This window comes from Macadamia integrifolia, chromosome 3 (genome assembly GCF_013358625.1).
Source record: "Macadamia integrifolia cultivar HAES 741 chromosome 3, SCU_Mint_v3, whole genome shotgun sequence".
Lineage (NCBI taxonomy): Eukaryota > Viridiplantae > Streptophyta > Magnoliopsida > Proteales > Proteaceae > Macadamia > Macadamia integrifolia.
The window spans coordinates 7,490,882-7,512,561 of NC_056559.1; the positions used below are offsets into that span (position 1 = coordinate 7,490,882).

Here is a 21,680-nt window from a genome sequence, read left to right on the forward strand (position 1 = left end):
CAGTTCACTTTCGCATTATTAAAAGAAATAAAAAATAAAGTGGCTGCTCTCCCTGTGTTCGACCCGTAGCTACACTGATCCGTACGCTTGCGGTTACATTTTAAATCTCAAACAGTTTTGTAATTGCAGAATACCCCCCTCTTCTAATTTCCTATCTCAGTTGTTCCTGTCACTTGTTATAATATTCAGTCATGCACTTGATTATTACTGAATTTACAAGAATGACACTCAACCCTTAAATTGAGATCTTTTATCATTCTTGTGGGCCCTAAGCGATCCGATTTCAGTCCTCGGAATACGGATCCCCATCAATCTTTGATGGGTAAGAGTCTAGAATCAATAGATGTTATGAGGAGAAGAATGATTAACATGCCTTGCATTCAAGAGACTAGATGAAAGGATAAAAAAAGCTAAAGAGTTGGATGACTTTAAACTTTGGTATGTTGAGGATAAAATAAAAGTAACAAAAGTGGAGTGGGCATAGCAGTGGATAAATATTTAAAAAATGATGTGGTAGATGTTAAAAGATTTAGGGATTGGATTTTATCCACCAAGCTTGTGCTGAAGAAAAGGTGATGCAAATGCACTTGACTAGTTGGACCAGCATAACCATCTTTGGAAGCCAATAGCCAAGAAGAACAGGTCCAACCCTACGGTGTTGGTCCAACAAGGTTCGAAATAATTTATTAGTTTAATTTATGTCTTTTATTTCATGCATTTTATTTTCAGAGATTTGAAACATAGGAGTCAGAGTCGGTTTAGGATTTGTTTCCTATTTGAAGTTGTTTCCTTTTGAGTTTGTCTCCGTTTAAGAGTATAGGTAGGAATTTTGATTTCTCTTTAAATACCTTCGTGTAACCCAACGATGGACAAAATGAATGAATGAGAATCTGAGTTGGTCTGTGCTCTAATGGATGTGTGATCTTAAGTCTCTTCCCCTTTTCCCCCAGCTACTCAAATTTCCTCTTTGAACCCTTCCCATCCCCTACCGGCCTTCCATCAAAGGCATTATTAATATAATTAGCACCTACACACCCCAAGTTGGATTGGATGAAAGAAGTAAGATACAATTTTTGGAGCACATGGATGTTTTAATGAATGGTTCTAGTCAAAGAGAAAAGATTATTATATTATAAGAGGAAACCAAGAAAAGCAAGAGCAAGAAAATATGAGAATTTTTATAACAATTTGAACACAAAGGAAGGGGGAAAATTGACCATGTCAGATGCATTAAAATTGAGGATGATAATGTACTAGTAAGCGATGAAGATAATGGGAAAATTGATTTTACAACTTAATAAATGAAGATGCTTCGAGTAATAGTGTCGCGGAAGGTTGCACTACTCATCAAGACACTACATGTCGTAGATAGCTTCGTCCAGATGGAGTCCCAATATGTAATTTCTAGTTAGAAAGAAACCAGCTTTAACTGCCCCCTTAAGATCTTTCGTCAATAAAATCTACCAACCCAAGAACTGATAGAACAGAAAAAAAGAGTTACGTAAAAAGTTGGGTTGCTCTTTCTGTTGAAGAGTAATATAATAGAATAAATCATGTGGAAGAAGGGAAAGAACAGGCAAAATAAAGATGATGTTAATTTAGTGGGGAACACAATGACCTTTAATTTCACTTGCTCTAAATTTCTAACGAGCGTGTAGCAAAGTTACAAGGGTATGAAAGCTATTGGTTTAGGAAAGTGTCTAGTAGTTGAATACATCAGAGAATTAAATCCAAGAATATAGGAACTTGACTAAACTGGATCTGTGAACTATGTACAGCATGCAAACTACATCAAACATCACAATTATATACTTCTTCCAAGTAAGCAAGAATTCACTATTAATTTCCTTAGGAAAAAATGTAACAGAAATATACAATTATGAAATTTCATAATAAAACTAAAGCTCCCAATGGAATAATATAATAAAACCCTAAAATGTGGTAAGACTTTAGATTATGGACTTGTAGCAATTCCAGATTTATGTTGGATGCATGTCCAAATAATGGCACATTCCAATTCTAAGTACATGATATAAGACATGTGTCCAGACATGGAGGGTCCAACACTTATCCCACACCCATCTCATGTTGTGTTTTGTCCGACATGGCTGCTCAGGATAAAATGAAGAATTCATGTATCAGTAAAGTGTAATTGAAAACTGAGCTCAAGACTAGTCCCAATTCCTGAAGACTTAAGCTACAGTTGTCAGTCTAACATAATTCCTCCGACATCTTGAAAATTTTTAAATATCCATTACTTTTACACATTGCTTAAGGATTCATTCAGACCAATTTAAGTTATCATTTCGGCTAGGATGACATCCCCATTAACTGAGGCAAAACTACTAGTGTCTTCCTCCATTTCATGCCAACCTAAACTCCCCCCTCCCCTTTTCCCAAAAAGCTGTACCTGGACATTCAAGAACTTGACAACTCTCCAGGCCTAACATGCATGTGACATTATGCCACAAGTCCACAACCATATCCCATAATAGCAAATTAATAAATCTCAAACCCGATTGTACAACACAGTATGAGAATCTCTTATAGCAGATGTACAGAAAATCAATCAGTATAACTCTTTTAAAAAATGAAAGAGTTCATACAATTGCTTTGCGATTTTTAAATGAACATTTATATTTATAGCAAACTTAAGGAACCCAAAATGATCTGATTAACCACTTCCCATTTGTCCAACAGACCATAATAAAGGGGAGTATGGTCCCACAAAGTCCTACAGATTTGACATCCTTAGTTTCTCATAGCAATCTATTGACTGCCACTCTACAAATTTAGACCACTTCTATGGTCCAGTTTATTTCTTCATAAAGCAAATAGTATACTAATTACTTTCACTCCGGGAAGTTTAGTAAGATGGTCTCACAAGACCTCAATGTCCACAAATAAGCTTCATTTACTTCACCCAAGACCACTTCAAAAGGTGTAGCACAATCAAAGATTGATTACATCAGGCTACCCAATCCAGAGAAAGCAGAATTGGACTTCATTTTACCATTTGCATGAACATTTGGGCAAGAAGAACAAAATAAGTTGAAGAAAAAAGAAGTCGCATCTCGAGAACTGCCAAGCATATGCAACAATTCAACCACAGATGAACCACATAAGCAATTCACCTTAAGAAATATATAAAAATATGCATTGGCACACAGCTAATAGCTAAATTGTAGAGCAGAACATGAAATCTAGATTCACAAAAGCCATACCTCTGCTGTAAACCTTTGCAACAACAAAGAAGCATCTGCTCTAGCATTTACAAAACGCCACTGCAATTGCCGGTTATATAGAAGCCTCAACAGGTGCGCATCAACAATTCGGTTTTCCCCTAGCTTCCCTCTCCGGACATCAGCAGCAAAACTGAGAATGGAAGGCATGTTTCCCGAATTACTCAAGGAGCTCGCTGCAGCCGCCGCATTCCTTGCTCGAGATGGACTGGGCATGCCCCTCGAGGGAGAAGAAGTCGAAGATGTCATAAACTTACTTGGGGATGCAGGTCGGGGGGAACCTCGGATAGGCGATGACAATGCCCTGCCACTCCCAGTTGAGACTGTTCGTGGAGACGATGTTGGACTCTCAGTTAATGACTTCTTGGATAAGATGAGCTTCTGTGTGGCGGCAGCTGCTGTCCTTGAACCAGTGCTCGTGGACAATGGTGAACCTGGGTCTTGCAGACGCCGCAACCGGCTGTTGGTCTCCTGCCAAAACCTTGCAGGTACACTGATGCCACGAGGCCCGCTTCTCGCTCTAGAAATACCACTGCATTCCTGTGCACCCGAAGTGCTCCCTGAGGAGACACTCTCTGTATCCGACGCAGTGAGGTCGGACGGCGCCGCAAAGCCATTATAATCTGCATCCAGTGCACGCTGAACCGACTTCACCAAGTCCGTATTGCCTGAACCCTGATGCAATCTTCCATCAAACGATGCTCTCCGACCCTCGTCAATCATCGACTTCTGTAGTGCCCTTACCACCGCCCCAGATCCAATCAGTTTCTTCTTCTCACCTGTACAATCCAGACTTCTAGTCAGAGGATCCACTAGTCGGGTTCTTGCCGGCCAACGTTGCTGATCGATAGGCTTGGAATTTTCCGTCTGATCTCGACCACCGCGACCATCGACCTTGCCTCTCAATGGCGTAGCAGTCTTCCTCCGCTCCGGTGTAACCTTCCTCGCATTGCTCAAATTCGGCGAGGGCACCGCCTTCGTCTTACTAATAGGAAGAGAGAAAGACTCCCCTTGAAAAGAAACCGACAAGCTCCGCGTCGAAGTGAAGAGAGTCTTGGCAGCCATCGATACTTCAGTGGCATTGCCGGTTCTCGACTCGGGCAGCGGCGTAGTAGGTCGAGGAGTCGCGGGCCTTCTCCGCTCCACCGATTGCGACCGTTTGATCATCGATTGAGCCGTCGCCGGTAACGGAGTATTTGCAGAGGTCGACCTCGAAACAACAGGAGAAGGGCATCGCCTAGAGGAAGAGGAGGAAGTAGTTGAAGTTGAGGTCGAAGTCGAAGGGGAACGATACCTAGAAGTAATTTCTCTCGATTTGGGTCTCCGTGAACCAACAACGCCATTGTCTCTCTCGGAAGGCAGCAGAGGGGGCCTTGTTGGGTTCAGATTACTCTCTACTTGCTGTGACGACGTTTTGGGGTTAGCAGTAGAAGCAGTTCCAGAAATAGTAACCACCATCATCAGATGGAATGAAGAAACTCCTCAATCCTCACATCTCCTCTCCCATGGACAAAATTACTCCCAAATCCTACTCTTCCCCATCTCTTCCCCCATCCATCACCTCAAAAAACCCCCAAAAAAGATAAAAATACTAAGAAAACCCAGAAGAACTAGAAGACCCAGAAAGCAGTTCTGGAAAACCCAACATTTGTTAGTAGTAGAAAAGAAAGTCTTTCTGTGGGTTTGGTTCTTGCTGCTTTTGGAAGCTATTAATAGTTAATAGGAATAAAAGGATAAACGAATCAAAGTTAAGACATCGCTAAGTGAGTTTTGATGAAAATGTATCTCTCTCAGAGAGATATTAGGCTGATAGAGGCTCTTATTAGGAAGAAATGGTGGCGGTTACGCTTTCCGGCGAGGATCTGCGCCGGAATGGGAGCGAAGCGAGAGACTCCTACAGGCGCAAGGAAGCTTGGGAAGCACAAATGTCGGCCCAAATTGATTTTGTGTTTTTTGAAATTCTTATAATATTAATTAATGCTTAACCTGCATGCTTAGGAACGGATTTTCATAGAGAAAGGATTCCAATCCAAGGCTTTGACGTTTTGGGTTCCCAGGATCTTCTCCCATTATTCTTAAATATTTAATCTTAAATGTGATTCGCGAATGGCGGAGACTTGAGGCGTTTGGGTTACAGAGAGACAAGGGAGGGGGGGGGGGGTTAGAACTTCACTGTTGTTGCACATTCCTTCTAGTGTGTTATAGTGTGGTTAGGTTGATGTTGAATCTATGTTTTCTTTCATCAATGATGAAGATAGAATCTTCTAATCCATAAGTTGTGATTGTATCATATGAGTATGGAGTAAGATCAAGTTTTCTTTCACCCATAGTGAAAAAAAAAACTCTTAGTCTATAGTTCAATTGTTGGATGAGTCTTAGAGAATGGATCCGGCTCCTCTCCAATGTATGGGTGGCCGACAGCTGGGAAGACTTAGGGGTATGTATTCATGTATCAGGATGTGTGTTTGGGCACCCCCAGGTCTTTTCAGTCATCGGATGCCACATTGGTTGTCCAACATATTGGAGATGATCTTTTTCCTCCTAGAATAGTGTCAAAGGGCATTCGGATTTCATACACTAAGCAGGTAAAGTGAATAATGACACACAATGGCTAGATTCACGGTAAAGAAAATGTTCACCTATGTGTTATATTGTTTTCTTTTTGGGCCTCACCTATGTGTTATATTGTTTTCTTTTTGGCGATGGTGCTAGTTAGGATCCATGCAAGATAGGTGTGGAGTATTGTTCTAGTTTTACCATTTGAATACTCGAATTAGTAATTTTCGCCTACTCTTGATTATACTTATGATTTGGAATAGAATGACTTCTTCTAATACCACGAAGGGAATTTATTCTCAATAGAGGAATCTCCTCATTTTGGTATATTCACAAAAATTTCATGGGACAAAAGTAATGAATTTAAGTCTCAAAATAATGAACATTAAAACTTCTAGGTTCCTTTTGAGGTATATCACATCGAAATACTCAAATTGGATTCCTGGTCAATTTTCAAGTTTTGTCATAAATACTAGATATACAGGCTTATGTGCTACAACAAGCAAGAAGCCAAATGCACCCATATGGAATCGAAGATAAGAATGGCATTCCTTAGAACCTAAACTCTCCTTAAAAAATATATATAAATAAATAACAATAATAATAATAATAATTTGGTAAACATGACAGGAAAAGAAAAGGAGAGTTCATCTTAAATAAATTGATTAAATTGAAAACAAAAATAAAATTTTATTAAATTAAAAAAAATTTTAAATAAACAAACAACAAAATTTAGAACCAAAATGACGTAAAAAGTAAACAAAGGGATGAAGCTGCCTTATGGATGTAAAAGGGTACTTCTCTTTTATAGTTTCGTGGATAACTCCACTTCAAAACCATGAGCAGTTGAGGGTCCACAATTGATAACACTCATAATCTATAAATTTATTCCTCCTTTCTCTGTCTCTCTATATATGAGTGAACATCAAAACTACTCATACAACCAATACTATTCAGGAATCGTACTTTCGGTGAATTGGCTATCAAATACTGATAACACTTGACAAAGATAATAGTCAACTAATACTGCATGCATTTTAGTCAACTATTATTATTTTTTTTTTGGTTTTTTGATCTACCTCTCTAAGTTGTCCCATACTCCCATGTTCCACGGGACTTTGAGTACAACTATTAGAGGGTGGGAGGGGGAAAATGTGCCTTTAAGCACAAGGCGATACCAGTAGAGTTCAATCTGTGACTTCCTATGAGCTTATACTTGACCAATTAACTGTTTCTAATTTTTTATATTATTATCTATAAATTAGTATGCTTTTATAATTGTTGTAAATATTACATATACATCGTAGTGAAGCAATTAACTTTCCCTCTATATATGTAGTGTCTATAGTACAACCAATCTAAATATGATTAAAAGAGAGAGAAATCAAGAAGCTATTGAATTATAACCCGACCAAGAGATCTAGGTAATGACATGGATTCTATTAGGCTTCTTCAATCCATCGTGTATCATACTTTGGAGGTTACTATTGTAAGTCTACCTCATGATGTTTATTATAGTTTAGGGTGGAGTTTCCTTTACCCACTGAGAAGATATTCTGATGGCCAATATTGTGTTTAGATGGGACTCTAAGGAACAATCAAGGATATTTTGGACCTTCAACATACAGGGGGTGAATAATTATGACTCTCGATCCATGGGTGTTCTCTTCACTATGGTGAAGGAAAATTGTCACATATGACTAATGACTTTGAGTGAAATTTAACCCATCTTTCACTTTGAACTAATTGATTTTCTTAAAGAAGATGGAGAATAGTATTGCTCAACAATTATACCTCAATCACGTTTGGCATCACTTTTCTCTTGCTCGCATTGCCTAATATTAAGCACATTTAAACTTATAGGGTGTGAGAGAAGTCGTCTATAGGTGTCAAGAGTAACAATGATCAAGATAACGTTATTATATTAATAAAACAATATTTTTAATTTTAAAAATAAATATTTTCTTCAAATTTTATATTAAATATTAGTAAATTATTTTTTTCCAATCCATACATATTCATCCAAAAAAATAATAATATCACAAAAAATATGTTATGACGGAACAAATGCAGTAAGGTAACACTAAAATCCATCCTTTCTCATTTTTTCTCTTCCTTGCTTTCAATGGGTTTTGCTCCATCTGTATGGTATGTATCAATCCACCTTTAGTTCCTTCTGGGTTTGGGCCATAGTGGTCTACGTTATTAAACTTTATACAATCATCATCATCATCGTCAACATAAATTGGCTGTCCTCACTTATCAAAGTCAGTGGTTAGTAGGCCATTGATTTGAATGGTAATGTGTCCACAGCCTTTCATCCATTGTGGTTGAAGCATTGGTATTAAAATTTTGCCACTAATTGATGCATTACATATAGGATCGAGTTTTCCTTAAATCATGGTGAAGGGGGAAAATCTTGACCGTGACAAAGCTTCAGATGTGGAAGGCATCGAAAATATATTTTGGGAAACCTTCACATGAGGTGGAGGGAACTTTCTCCTTATATTTTCCTCAAATTTTTTATTTTTTTTAATTTATTTTTGTCTTACTGTATTGAACATAAAATGCCAGACTGAATTTTCCTTCACCCATGACAAATGAAGAATTCCTTCACCATGGGCATCGGTGGTGTCAATAAACAAGGGGGAGGATAGGTCCAACTTCATCAATAGGAGGGAGGGAGGGTGAAAGTGTAATAATAACTTAAGAATCCAATAATGGGGTCATTCACCATTGTGGGGAAGGAATTCTTCCTTTTATAAAGGTGAAGGAAATCTTTAACCTAAAATATCCATAAGTAAAATAAAGTTAGAAAGTTTTTACTTCTATAGTTTTTTATTCGATTTTCTTATGAATTTTAATATAAATGAGGGAAAGTATCTACGCAACCCCGGTCTATTGATATTTTCACACACATTCTCTCTCTCTCTCTCTCCATAGATTCATAACTCGCCCCTCCCATGCACCCGAATGAGGACTAGGGCATGGGAAACCCTACCCGTAGAACAATAAGTTTTATCATATTCCATCTTTTTATTTTGACAAGATAGACACTGGAATTAAAAGTTCCATTTTAATATCATTTTTTAACTTCCATCCAATTTACGTAGAAATAAACAGAGCCTACTAGGGATGAACTTTTAGCTAAGTGGCAGGCTATTAGGTAATTAGACTCTAGCATAAGCCCGAGGAAGATTACTAGTTGCACCCTCAAAGCCCACACTTTCTTAAAATAGTAGTAGCTAGTAGTTGTAGTATTGAAAATAGCGTGGCTGAATGGGCCCCTTACTAGCCCCTCCATGGGTCTTGTTTCACCCCCTTGCGGTTTTCTATGTGCCCAATAAGTGGGTCTTGCCCAACCTAACCCTTGAACTAGCAACAAAAAAAAAAAAAAAAATCAAAAAAAAAAAAAAAAAAATCATTCACAAAATCATGGTTTGGTTTATACTCGTAAGTCACTTTATTTTAACTCCTAATGAATAAAAGCAAAGATGGTTTTTAGAAAAAAAGGGGGGGGGGGGCGAAGGAGGGATAAGGAAATTATAAGAAAGGATTTCTTGTGTCAGCCCTTGATTAGAACAAGATTTTCCATCATTTTGAGTTTAATAGTAGTGGTGAAGTATCGTAACTGTGTAATCCAAAGCTAATCAACCAAATTTATCATCCTATTTTTTCTCAATTTCAATTGATTGGTTCATCACCCCCCACCCCACCCCACACACATCCACCCCCCAAAAAAAAAAAAAACACTCATTTTGCATAATTCACTGTTATCAGAAAATGATAGTGATATTGTGATGACTTGAATCATAAATGAATTTATATGGATATGGCTTTCTCACAAGGGAGTAATCCAAGTAACCAATAAATCACAGTTACATGGCTTATGATGAAGGCACAAATGAAAGCCATAGATCAATTTCCCCAGCCTTCCTAAGATTAAAGTGACAATGGAAAATAATCATAACACTAATTAATGGACAGCTCACCTTAAAGTACTATAAAAGGGCAGTTCTATTGACCATGGCAGTGACATGAGTGTCAAATTAAGTGGGACTAACCATCAGTGACCACATTAGGATGAATGATATTGAACATTAAACAACCAAAAAAAAAACTATATAAACATATGGGTCCAAACCTAACTCATGCTTAGGTGTTGTAGGCCAAGTCATGGTGTAACTTAATTAAGAATGATGTACACTTCAGTTATATATAAATTTGTTTTATTGGTTTTATTACTAAATAATGATGGTTGGGAGTTTCTAAAGTCTTGTGACTTGAGAGATACTCCATATAATATTTGCTCTTAAAGTAACATACCCATTAAGCAATGTTTGTTAACAAATTATTGTCGCCTTGCATCCCCACCCTCCTTCCCCCCCCTAAAAAAAAAAAAAAAACAAAAAGCAAAAAACCCTACCGTTGCCCACATTGGAAGTGATTACTAACTTGGAAGAATGATTTTTCCTGACCCATGCCATATCTACTTCCCTCTTCAAATCCATATAAAAAAGTTGTAGTAAAAAGAAAAAAATCCATATAACAAAGATAAGGGAGAGGGATTCCCATGACGGAATCTCTCATACCATATCAATAGTAATACGAGAAATGGTATAACTAACATGGGGTTCACATAGTCAAGGAATGAGAGTAAACAATGAGAAACCCATGTGAGAGGGCAATATTATATTAATACTGTGTTAACTTTCGTTTTGAAAAAAGGGAAAATACTGGGCACACTGCTGGAATGCTGCAAGCTAACATCTACTGTGCCTATCTCTCTTTTCCCTCTTTTGAAATGACCTCTTGTTCTGCACCCCCATTGGTGCTGCATACAGATAGTGTGCTTATCCTCGCCCTAAAGAAAATATATGATCAATTACAACAGAACATACATATGAATCAGCTCAGCGTAGGACTATCTAAACAAAATGATGCTAACCAAGCCAATGATACAAGACTTGATGGGTTCTCAAATAGTTTCAGGATGATACAGATTGCTTGGTCCATGGAATAGAAGAAATCAACATAAATTGTGAGATGGGCTTGATCCTTGAGGCTTAAGAAATCTTTTCATAGTGCCACTCAGACCTTTTGAGATGAGGTTGGTCTGGTCCAATCCAATAGATAATGGCTCTTTTATTTTCTTTCTAATTTTCTTTTGTTCACCCTTTTGCTTTTGAAGTAGGCGATGAACCATGTTTTTTTAATATTGAAGTCCATTTCTTAAGCCTCAGCTATTCATTAGTAGTTAAACTTAGTAGGTGGCCTATAAAATGTTTAGAATTGTGTTGGGAATGTTAGAAACATATAAAGAATACCCTAAAAGCTTAATTTCTAGACCAACTCATGCCCTGCAATAATAAAAGCTCTCCAAATGTAGCATTTTTTCTCAAAGTAAAACAATCTCTCTTCACTGTGGTTAATGGGAAGGAAACTCAATCCTTAATTGTATATCATTGATAAGGATCTGAGTTGACTCGTCTAAATTATCAGGTTTTGAAAAGGGCAAGTCGAATAAAAAAACCTAAATTTCCAACTATTACTTCAAAATATCAATATTGTATTGGCCAATATGTAGGAGCTTGAAACTAATATGATATTGATGAATTGAGATAGTCTTTACCAAAAAACAGATCAATTGAAATAGTCAAAAAATGAATTCTGTTTTTTCCTTTCTTGGATTGGGTTTGTGCCAGGGTGCACTAGCATCTCTCACTCTCTATCTTTCTCACCCTCACAAGAAATTACCTCTATGTCCTAGCTAAGGAAAGGGATAGAGAGCGGGAGGCGCCAATGCACCCTCTGACCCAACGAAGACTGTAAGTAGGGGTGTCAATTCGTGGCCCGACCCGACTAAACCAATCAGGACTAACCGTTTATAGACCAGCCCAGCCCGGTTCGTTTATTAAACGTGTCGGGCTAGAGCCTGGCAGTTTATAAACGGTCGGTCTCAGTTTTGCTATTTGGACCGTCGGGCGTCCGACCTAGACTGACCGAATAACACCCGACCGAGCCGGCCTCTTGTGCATCGGCTTTGCCCGACCTTTTAATGATTGTAGAATACATATTTTACCCCCCAAATTAAATAGTAAAAGCTACAAAGTAAAGACATTTTCACATTTTAAATAATGGTTATATTTGGTATAACTTATTGATTTATTTGTCATTCTTTTGGGCTTGCATGAGTGAGTTGGAATACAATAACATGTTTTTAAGAGAGTCTGTTTAAAAATCGGTTAAAACTCGTTTAACATTAAACATGTCCGTAGCCCGATTAAGGCCCGACTAAAGCCCGATTATAGTCCGAGGCCGATCGACCTAATATAAAGCGTATCATGCCCTCAATAAATAAGCCCGATTAGTTAAATAGGCGGACACGGTGCAGCCTTTGAAAGTCTTCAAGCTCGATTAAGCTTGATCGAAACCGAATTGGCCCGATCAGTTGACACCCCTAACTATAATGGTGTCAAACGGGAAGGATCTGAATTATTGGGATGGTTTCTTATCGGATTTGATCCCAAAGGAGTCAATTTTCTAAGCCCTCCATTTATTAAACGGTTTCAAAATTAGGATTTGATCCTATTTAATAATGGGACGATCTGATTTCGATTCTAGTTCTATAACAAATCTAAATGCTCAAAACTCTCAAATAGTCAAATATATGTAAAATTTCTAAGTATACAAATAGAGTTCCCAATCCTACAAATAATTGAAAGCATGAAACCACAATCCAGAGTAACTTGTGAAGTTGGAAGTCTTGAAGATAATTTTATGGCTTAATCCTCTTTAATATTTAGTAATTAAAAAAAAACTAATAACCCTTCATTTTTTATAGTAAACTTTAACCTTTTTTTATGTAAGTTATAACTATCATGCTCAGAAAGGAAGTGAAATTTTCGTACTTAAAAAATAAATATTTGCAATCATTACCCCATATGATCCAATGTGATCATATAAATTACTTAACTTTTTTTAATCATATTTAGTAATGATACATTTAAAATGTAATTTTTATTTTAAATAGGATAATTTACTATCACTCCCCTACACTTGGCTTATATTTACTAAAACTTCCATCTCTTTTACATTTTTATTGATGCTACCCTACATTTTTCATTTTTATATTTCTTTCTCTCTTGCTTTTTTTAAATACCTAGATTACCCTTCATTTTCACTTGTAACTTATTTATCTTTTTTTTTTTTAAATTGATTAGTTTAAAACATGGTTTGAACCAAACCATTTACAAGTTTTGTCTCATCCAATCATCAAGGATATTGACATGGCTGATGTGTCATTAAAGATATTATTTATTTATTATTATTACTATTTTTTATTTCGTATCATCCAATCATCAAGGATGTTGTCTATTTTTATTATTATTATTATTATTATTATTATTATTATTATTATTATTATTATTATTATTATTATTTTTATCTCATCCATCATCACAAATTTAGCAATCTATCTTTTTTATCGGTATTAGATTGGTATCAGTCTCAACCAACCTAAAGAAAAAAAAATAAAAAACGCATGGTACCCGATTGAAAGATATGATAAAGATATAGATATAGATCGGATACAAAATTGTTATTTTTTTTAATTTACAATACCCTTAATGATTGGATGAGACCAAATTTGTCAATGGTTTGGTTCAAATCATGTTCTGAACCATTCAATTTGAAAAAAAGTGTAATATAAGTGAATAGGAAGGGTAATTTGGATATTTAAAAATAGCAGGGGAGAAAGAGATGTAAAAATAAAAAAGCAGGAGAGTATTAGTAAAAAAGTAAAACGTAAAGGAGTTTTAGTAAATATAGGCCTAGTGTAGGGGAGTGATAGTAAATCCCCCTTTTAAATATTATAGCAAAGAGTCTTGGATGCAAAGTTTCATGAAATTTCATAACCAAATATGGAATAATTTGAAATTAATATTATAGTCATATGGGGTGATGATTACATACATTTCATTTTTAAGTACGAAACATTTCATTTTTAAGTACGAAAATTGAACTTCCCTTCCCTTTAATTCCCCTTGCAACCAAATATAGTCTTAAGTATTAGTTAATCATAAATAGGTAATTTAACCATATTAATGGATCATTATGATTCCAGTTTTAATCGGTTCATTATTAGACTTGGTTATAGTCCAGTGGGAAATCTACCCCATAATCGTTCTGTCATGGATCCCAAAACCAGCCCATTTAGTAATGGAATGGGTCAATTTCAGAACAACCCAGTTCCAAACCCTAGAGTTATAGGACTACAGTATTACCTAAGTTGAACTTGTTAAAAACAATTTTCTAGAGCAATAAGTGAGATTGTGGTGTGATAATCCCACACTGATCAGGATGTCTTGGGTTTGAGTCCCCTTCCAATTGTGTATCCAACTAAAAAAAAAAATCCACATTTTGTTCCCTTGTTTATTTATTAATAATTTTGGTAATTACGGTATTATTTTTTTTATTTATTTATTTTGGTAGGAGGTAATTACTGTATTTCGTGTATAAAAGGAAAAGGAGTTTAGCAAAAAAAAAAAAAAAGTATAAAAGGAAAAGTAAATAATCATCCACGCCAGCGATCTGTATGATCCCCCTTACCGTCAAATATGGATGCTTGATTGTAAGCCATTTTGGCGATCTTCAGCCGTTGATGTTTCTCCTAACACGCAGTTCTCCTCTTCGTCGATGCCTCGATGGTATCCCGAAATCTCCCTTTTTAAATACTTCAGACTTTCTTCATCCTCCCCAAAACTGTTCTCTCTCTACCCACTATTCTCTATTCTCTGTGCTCTCTGATGGGTTTTATCTGTAACTTCCACGGCTATGGAAGAGGTGAGTTAGCCTCCTCCACTTCACTTTTGTTGCTGCTAGTGCTAGTTCTGAAGGAGGTGTTCTTTTGCTGTCAATGAGATTTGGGCGAGAAATTTTTCGTCATGGATCTAAAATGGCGAGTCCCAGAGGCAAGACTTTGGTAATCATGCCGCTGATACAGTGAAACTTCTCCACATAATCCCACCAAGAATCCTGTTAAAGTTTTGTTTTTCCTATGAGCTCAGATTTTGAAGTTACAATTAACGCTCTCTTCAATTAAATATTGCATTATGTTTGGAATTGTAGTCAAATGGGTTTGGGTAGAGTAGGGAAATATTTTGCGAAGTAGATGGAATTATTTTTTATTTTTTAATTATTTTTCTCAGTTTAACTGAGATATTTTATTTTAAGTTGTGTTTGGTAGCCAGGAGAAAAAACCCCAAAAGAAAAGAAAAAATACATTTTTTTATACCTTTTTTCTTGCATGAAGAATTTTCCTTTGCAATTGGTATGTTTTCATCCAAGAGAAGATTCAATTTTTAAAATTCAAAATTCCTTTAGGGAATTGTGAAGTTTTCTTTTTCTCTCTCGAGAATTTTCTTACAATAAACACAAGAAAACATGATAAAATATGAAAACATGATAAGACAAAAAATGAATAATTACACAATTATTTCTTACGTGTCTATTTCTCTTTTAAAATTCAAAATTTTTTGAATTTTTTCATTTTCTTTTCTTTTCTTCTCTTGGTAACCAAACATACATACTCTTTTTATTTTATCACCATTTTTTCTCTTTTCTTTTCTTTTCTAGATTATTTTTTCTTTTCTTTTATTCTCTTGGCTACCAAACATAACCTTAATGTATACTCTACTTTTCTTATACTTGACCAAGGACCAATTATTCATCAATATGCAGACAGCTTTACAATACCATGCTGATAATTATCTTAGTTGTATCAGATGAGAAGATAGGAATTAGCAGGGAGTGACGCTACTACCTGAATTAGAAAAACCAGGAGAATCAAGAGTTAAAATGAAATATTCAAATTAATCAAGATCGTTTCACATTAACAACGATACAAATAAAGGATGATTTACAACATCACCTCTTAGAGAATGTCACAGTTAGAGATATCCTGCATAATACCAAATTACGCTCACACTCTTGGTCATCAATTTTAAGTGATAAATTAAAATGACGATTGCACCCTTTTGACTAAAACACATGACCAATTCATATTTTACCAAATCTTTCATTAGCCATAACCTTTACTCACCTCCATTGTGGAGTTAGAGGAGGATTTCCTGCACACGAGAAGATCCGTGAGTGGGCAAGATATAAAGCAAAAGAAGGCAAAGGGGAAAATAAATATAGTAAAACAACACCTCCGGAACATCCCACTTAAATGCGATCGGCAATATGGATATTTGCCTTATAAACAGCTCTGTTTAATGTTATACTAGGATCCATGCCTAGCTTTATCATGTTATTCCTTACCAATTCATCAATAGCCATTTTAAGCTTGTCCCTATCTCTTTTAGCTCATTCCATTTAGATTTGATCACTCCTCTTTACATGAGCATTCAAAGGGCTACTTATGCTTATATTGATAGCTAAGCGTAGCATATTGCTTTGACCATTGTTTTAAGAAAATAAAACATCACCAAGCATTGCCCATGAACATTAGTTCTAGAAAAATAATGTGATGCCGCAGTAGGCCAACATGATCAAAGAGAAAAAATCCGGCTATGAAGCCTTATCCATAGACTTTCTGAGAGATAGGAAGTTCTATAATAGTTTCTGTTTACTTGGTTTCAAATCAGTCTTAAAGCTAGTTTCAAGTTTTGAAATTAGAATAAAGTTTAGCTTTGATGTCTTAGGGTGGTTATAACTTATAAGCCTAACCCCAATGAGGTAGCTAAGTTGGCAAGGGATCTTTACTTTGGAAAGCTTGTAGTTCTAAGTTCGATTCCTCTTATTTCCTTGGGGTCATTCACACAAGATGTTTAGTTAGTGAAAATTGAATGGTTCTCATTCAACCTTACCATCTCGGTATAATCTGGTTCATGTAATTGTGGGGTTGATATAAGCCCACGAGACTAGTCAGGCCAAAGACTTTGATACCCATAATTAACAAAAAAAATAAAATAAATAAATAACAATTTTAAGCAATGTAGCCCTCTGTTTTCTCCTAGTCATGCAGCTCCAGGTTGCTTGTTGAGGTAGATAACTACCTCACAGCCCTTGGGTGGATTACCTCAGACTTCATTTGGTGGATTTCTTAAGAGCCCATTTGGTATCGTTTTTGTTTCAGAAAGGCCGTTTCGTGTCAAAAACGAAAATTTCAGTTTATGTGTCAAAATGTAGTTTTAAAACGAAAAAATGGTGTTTCAAAATTTCAAATTTGTATTGGGAATGATATATTTTTTTTTTTTGTAAAATGGAACGAAACTGGGAAGACGGAACTCCAAAATGGAGTTTCGTCCAATCTCGTTTTTTCAGTTTTTTTTTTTTTTTTTTTTCACATTTTGTTCCAAAAAAATAGAAACAGACCATAAGTACACCAAACAGAATATTCCATTTTTTCATTTTAATAGAACGAAAAAATTTCAAAAATATTTTTTTAGAACGATACCAAACGGAGCCTAAGTGCGCTTCTTCTATTCTCAGTTTCTGTTTCAATTTAGTGACTATCCATTGTGAATTATTGTATTAAATTAGCAACAGTGTCAGAAAAAAAAACTGATCAGATCAGAAAAAAAACTGATCAGATCAGTCTGGTCCAATCAGTACTTCACTGGAAGACTGACATGAAAAAAAGAACCATACTTGTCCATTTGACCTGAGCCCAACTGAGTTCGGGTTTTCAAATTATACAATTTCCTCTACATCTGGTTAATTGGGATTGTTCTTCATCGGATTCGGTCCCAAGGGAGTCAATCCTAAAAACTGTTCTCAAAATTAGGATTCGATCCCATTTAATAATGGGATGATCTGATTTTGATTTTAATTCCTTAATAATTCTAAACACTCAAACTCTCATATAGTCAAATATAAGCAAAATTTCTAAGTACACAAATAAATTTCCCAAGCCTACAAATAATTGAAAGTATGAAACCTTAATCCAGAGTGAGTTGTGAACTTGAAGTCTTGAAGATAATTTAATGGTTTAATCCTCATTAATATTTAGTAATAACAATTAAAAAGATACTAATAATTCTTAATTTATGTTGTAATTAGAGTATAACTTTTATGTATGTTATAATTATAAAGTATTAATTAATCCTAAATAAATAATTTAGCCATGTTAAATGAGTCCTTGTGGTTCCAATTTTAATTGATTCTTTATTTGGCCATTGTCTCTGGAGCCGTTGGGAAACCCATCTCAAAATCATCCGGCCATCAACCCCAAAACAAACACATTTAGTAATGGAACAAACTATTCCAAGACGAAGTTGATTATTTGATTAACCTAAGACAAAGCTCTTTTAAATGAAATCTTCAAATCCATTTAGAGAGCTTTGTGTTAGGTTAGGTTTTAAGAAACCCGGTACAATCCGGCTCATTGACACCCTAAGTTTATATTAAAAATGAGGGATAATTTTGGTAATTCGATTACAAAAGGAAATGGAAGTAATACAGGGTTTACCATCCACGCCAGCAATCCGTGTGAACCCCTTACCGTTAATTATGGACGCTCTAATTGTAAGCCATTTTGGCGATCCCAGCCGTCGACGTTTCTCCCATGCGCAATCCTCCTTTTTCTCTTGATGTTGTACCAAAACTCCCTTTTTAAACCTCTTCATTCTTCATACTTCTCTCAACATGCCCAGAAGTGTTCTCTCAGCGTGTGACCGTGTCCTTCTCTCTGTATCCATATAGTTCCATGGCTACAGAAGAGTGAATAAGCCTCCTCCTCCCCACTTTTGCTGCTTGTAGTTTTACCGAGCTTTTCTTTTGTTTATGAGAGTTGTGTTGATCATGGGAATTGAAATGTTACTTTATGTTTGGAATTGTAGCGGGCTTGGGTGGATTTGGGAAGGGTTGATGGAGCCAAAACAAAGATAATTGTAACATGGCGAGGTTCATCGGTCTAATGTCTGTAGAAACGCAACCCTAAAACAATGTAAAAGATAATGGAAAAACAAAACAAACAATGCACACGTATTTTACGAGGTTCGGTAAGGTTGCTTACGTCCCCGATGAGATGAGATCCTGCTTCACTATCAATGGAGAATAGGGTTACAACGCTCGTCCTCACACCTCTCAGTATTGCTTGCATTACAGAGAAAGAAACCCTCGCTATAAATATATAGTGAAAAAACCCTAATCCGAAAAGTACACAATTGGCCTCAAATAAAAAATTCGAGCAGGGGGCACCCTGCTATGCAGCGGGGCCTCATGCCCCCTTGCAATCCCTAGGTGCTGCACCAGTATTTTCTGGATTGAACTGCGACGGAATACAAGACATCATACACCAACAATATCAACCAGTGGTAGCGGGACAGGCAGAAAACAGTAAAGTGTAGTATCAAATATAAAAATGTCAAATAATGTAGGCAAGAGGAGGGAAAATTTTCACAATTTTCTTCATCATTGTTGAAGTCGTGATGATGTGATATTTAGCAAATTTGAGTGTGAACTATTTTTCCCTTATTGTATGAAGATTGAAATGATTTTATACAAATCAGAACCACAATAGCTCATATTCAATGTAAAACATATTATTTTTTTATCATTTTGTTGAACTCTCTTTGAGGTTGTATTGTTATTTTGGACCTCTACAAAACATGGCACTATGCCACTATGGCAGTATATATGGTTTTCTAGTATGAAAAAGGATAAAATTGCACAACATTGTTTTATTTTGATATGCCACTTTAGTGAAAAACCCTCTCAATTCATTCAGATCACATCACATTCCATCAATTGTGAAGAAAGAACAGCAGAAAAAAATGTTCTACTGATAAAGAATATGAAGAATGATGTTGCAGAAAAAAAAAAAAAAAATCTCAATCAAGATCAACCACCAAAATTTCGAAACAACATTGCAAATACAGGGAAGAATGGAAACCTGAGAAAGAAGAAAAAAACCTCCTCACTTGAGTTAAAACTTAATCCTCCTGATTGTAGTATGTGGTGGACCCTATTTAGTTCTTCTTGGAGCTAGGTGTATGGTTAGCCATCAGTTCAACAATCCACTATGGATAGTAATTGTACACAGGATTGAAAAATTAAATAGTACAGCCAGATACAAGGAAATCTCCAGTGTCATTTAAGGAGCAAAGTGATTTGGGTTCACCTAATCAACTTGGAACAGGATGCTCCATATCTCAGTAGTCTGAAGATGATTATTTGATTATCACAGACCCGCAAAATTCTCGTCGAAAATGGTGGGTGCTCCCCAAACTTTAGAAGGTGAGTAGTTTCATAAACAGATCGCAATTGCTGTATCATCTGAGCATCTAAATATGCATTACAGGAGAAGCACCAAACTGACAAAGTCACTGGTCCAAAAGAAATAGAATAGCAATAACACCATGGTCAGGAGAATGAAAACGTGGAAGGCTCAACTAGTCCTGTACCTATGACCGAGTTCTAGAGAATGACTTAGTTTCTTGATAATGTTCAAGCATGTGCTTGTTTCTTTACAGCACAGGCATAACCAATTCTCTATTTGGTAATGGTTCCTGAAAGAGCAAATGATTGTACATGCTTGATGAATAGTCTTTGGAATGAAAGTAGAGGATCAACACGAGCAGTAGTTCAAGTTAGATGTCTGGTAGATCAAATATCAAGAAAATACGAAAATAAACTGACAATAGATCCGCATAACACAAAGATTTAACGAGGTTCATACACCAGGGTGGTGTGCTGCGTCCTCGGGCGAAGAAGAAGATGTTTCACTATACAAAAGAGAGATTACACCCAAGCAGCAGCAGCAGCAAGAAAACTTGCCCTGAAACCCTAGCTTGATAGTTGATATACCCCCAAAATACAATGACTTTCTCAAAAAGACAATATTACATTATATATACTCCAAGTCGTGGGTCTACCCATCGGGGAGTAATCAATCCGATTGCCCAAGCCCGGAGCTTATCACAGATCTCAGAAAACTTTCCATTCTGATCGCCACCAAAATATGTTGGAGTGGGTCAATCTTCAAAACGGGTCAAGAATTCGAGACAAACTTAACAATGCCCTTGACAAAATATTTAGTATAAGTGTCAAACCAGGCTTTGAAATACATCTCCATGAAAATTACTACTTACTGGCAAGAAACAAGTGAAAAACTAAATGTATATTGAGGCAGAAGATTAAGGAAAAAGAAAAAGCATTTAAGAGATGAACTGAGACTGTTCAAAGAAATGATTTATACCAATAGGACCTGCTTGGATAGCAATCTGGCAAAGTAAAATGCGTTTAAATAGAGGAACTTAATGGATGCAAGGAAAAATAATGGCATAAGTTAAGGCAGAACTTAAATAGTCTATAATGGCATGAATGATTAGAAGAAGAGATGAGAAAATTAATGGGAAAATGACAGAGCTTGTAGCTTGATTAAGAGTGCTAGTCTGTGTATGATTAAGAGATGTCCAGGCAGAAGGATAGGACTGAAGTTCTTTCTCTCTACAGATTTTATGTGAAATGCTTAGCCTTTGCTGCAGAAAATTCCAAGTATGCATGGACCCATATGCCCTAGATTTTCTCTCAAGGAGTGCTAGTGACACAAATAGGTAAAAGTAACCACTTTTCACATATTTTTCTCCACTCTGTTCATAGTTCTCTATAAATATTTTGGTTTGTTTACCCTTTTCTCCATTCTCAAAATCTCAGGTCACAAACCTTTAAACCCATCCTAAAAGTAACCCAAGAATCACTATGGAACACAGCCATTAAACAGTCTATAAACCAGCTTTAAATGTGTTGGATGTAGTAAAAAGACTCAAAATGAGCTATAAACGAGTTTTAAACATGTTGGGCTAAGTTGAATTATTAATTTGTTGGTCTTGGTTGGGAGCTCGTCGGATAGTGCCATTGCACTTAGGACAAATG

The 21,680-nt window shown here is 36.1% G+C and overlaps 1 protein-coding gene across 2 annotated transcripts in view; it reads right to left on the bottom strand.

The window, feature by feature from the left end:
* Positions 1–5,189, bottom strand: part of LOC122073933 (QWRF motif-containing protein 2-like) — a 50,756-nt gene extending 45,567 nt beyond the window's left edge. The window contains exon 1 of one of the 2 annotated variants that reach the window (XR_006138927.1): positions 3,225–5,189. Coding sequence is in view for 1 of the 2 variants with exons in the window: in XM_042638658.1 (XP_042494592.1) it covers positions 3,225–4,703 (1,479 nt within the window). In the remaining variant the exon portion in view is untranslated. The remainder of the gene's footprint in view (positions 1–3,224) is intronic. The other variant, XM_042638658.1, reaches the window with a different exon arrangement.
* Positions 5,190–21,680: the final 16,491 nt, after the last annotated feature.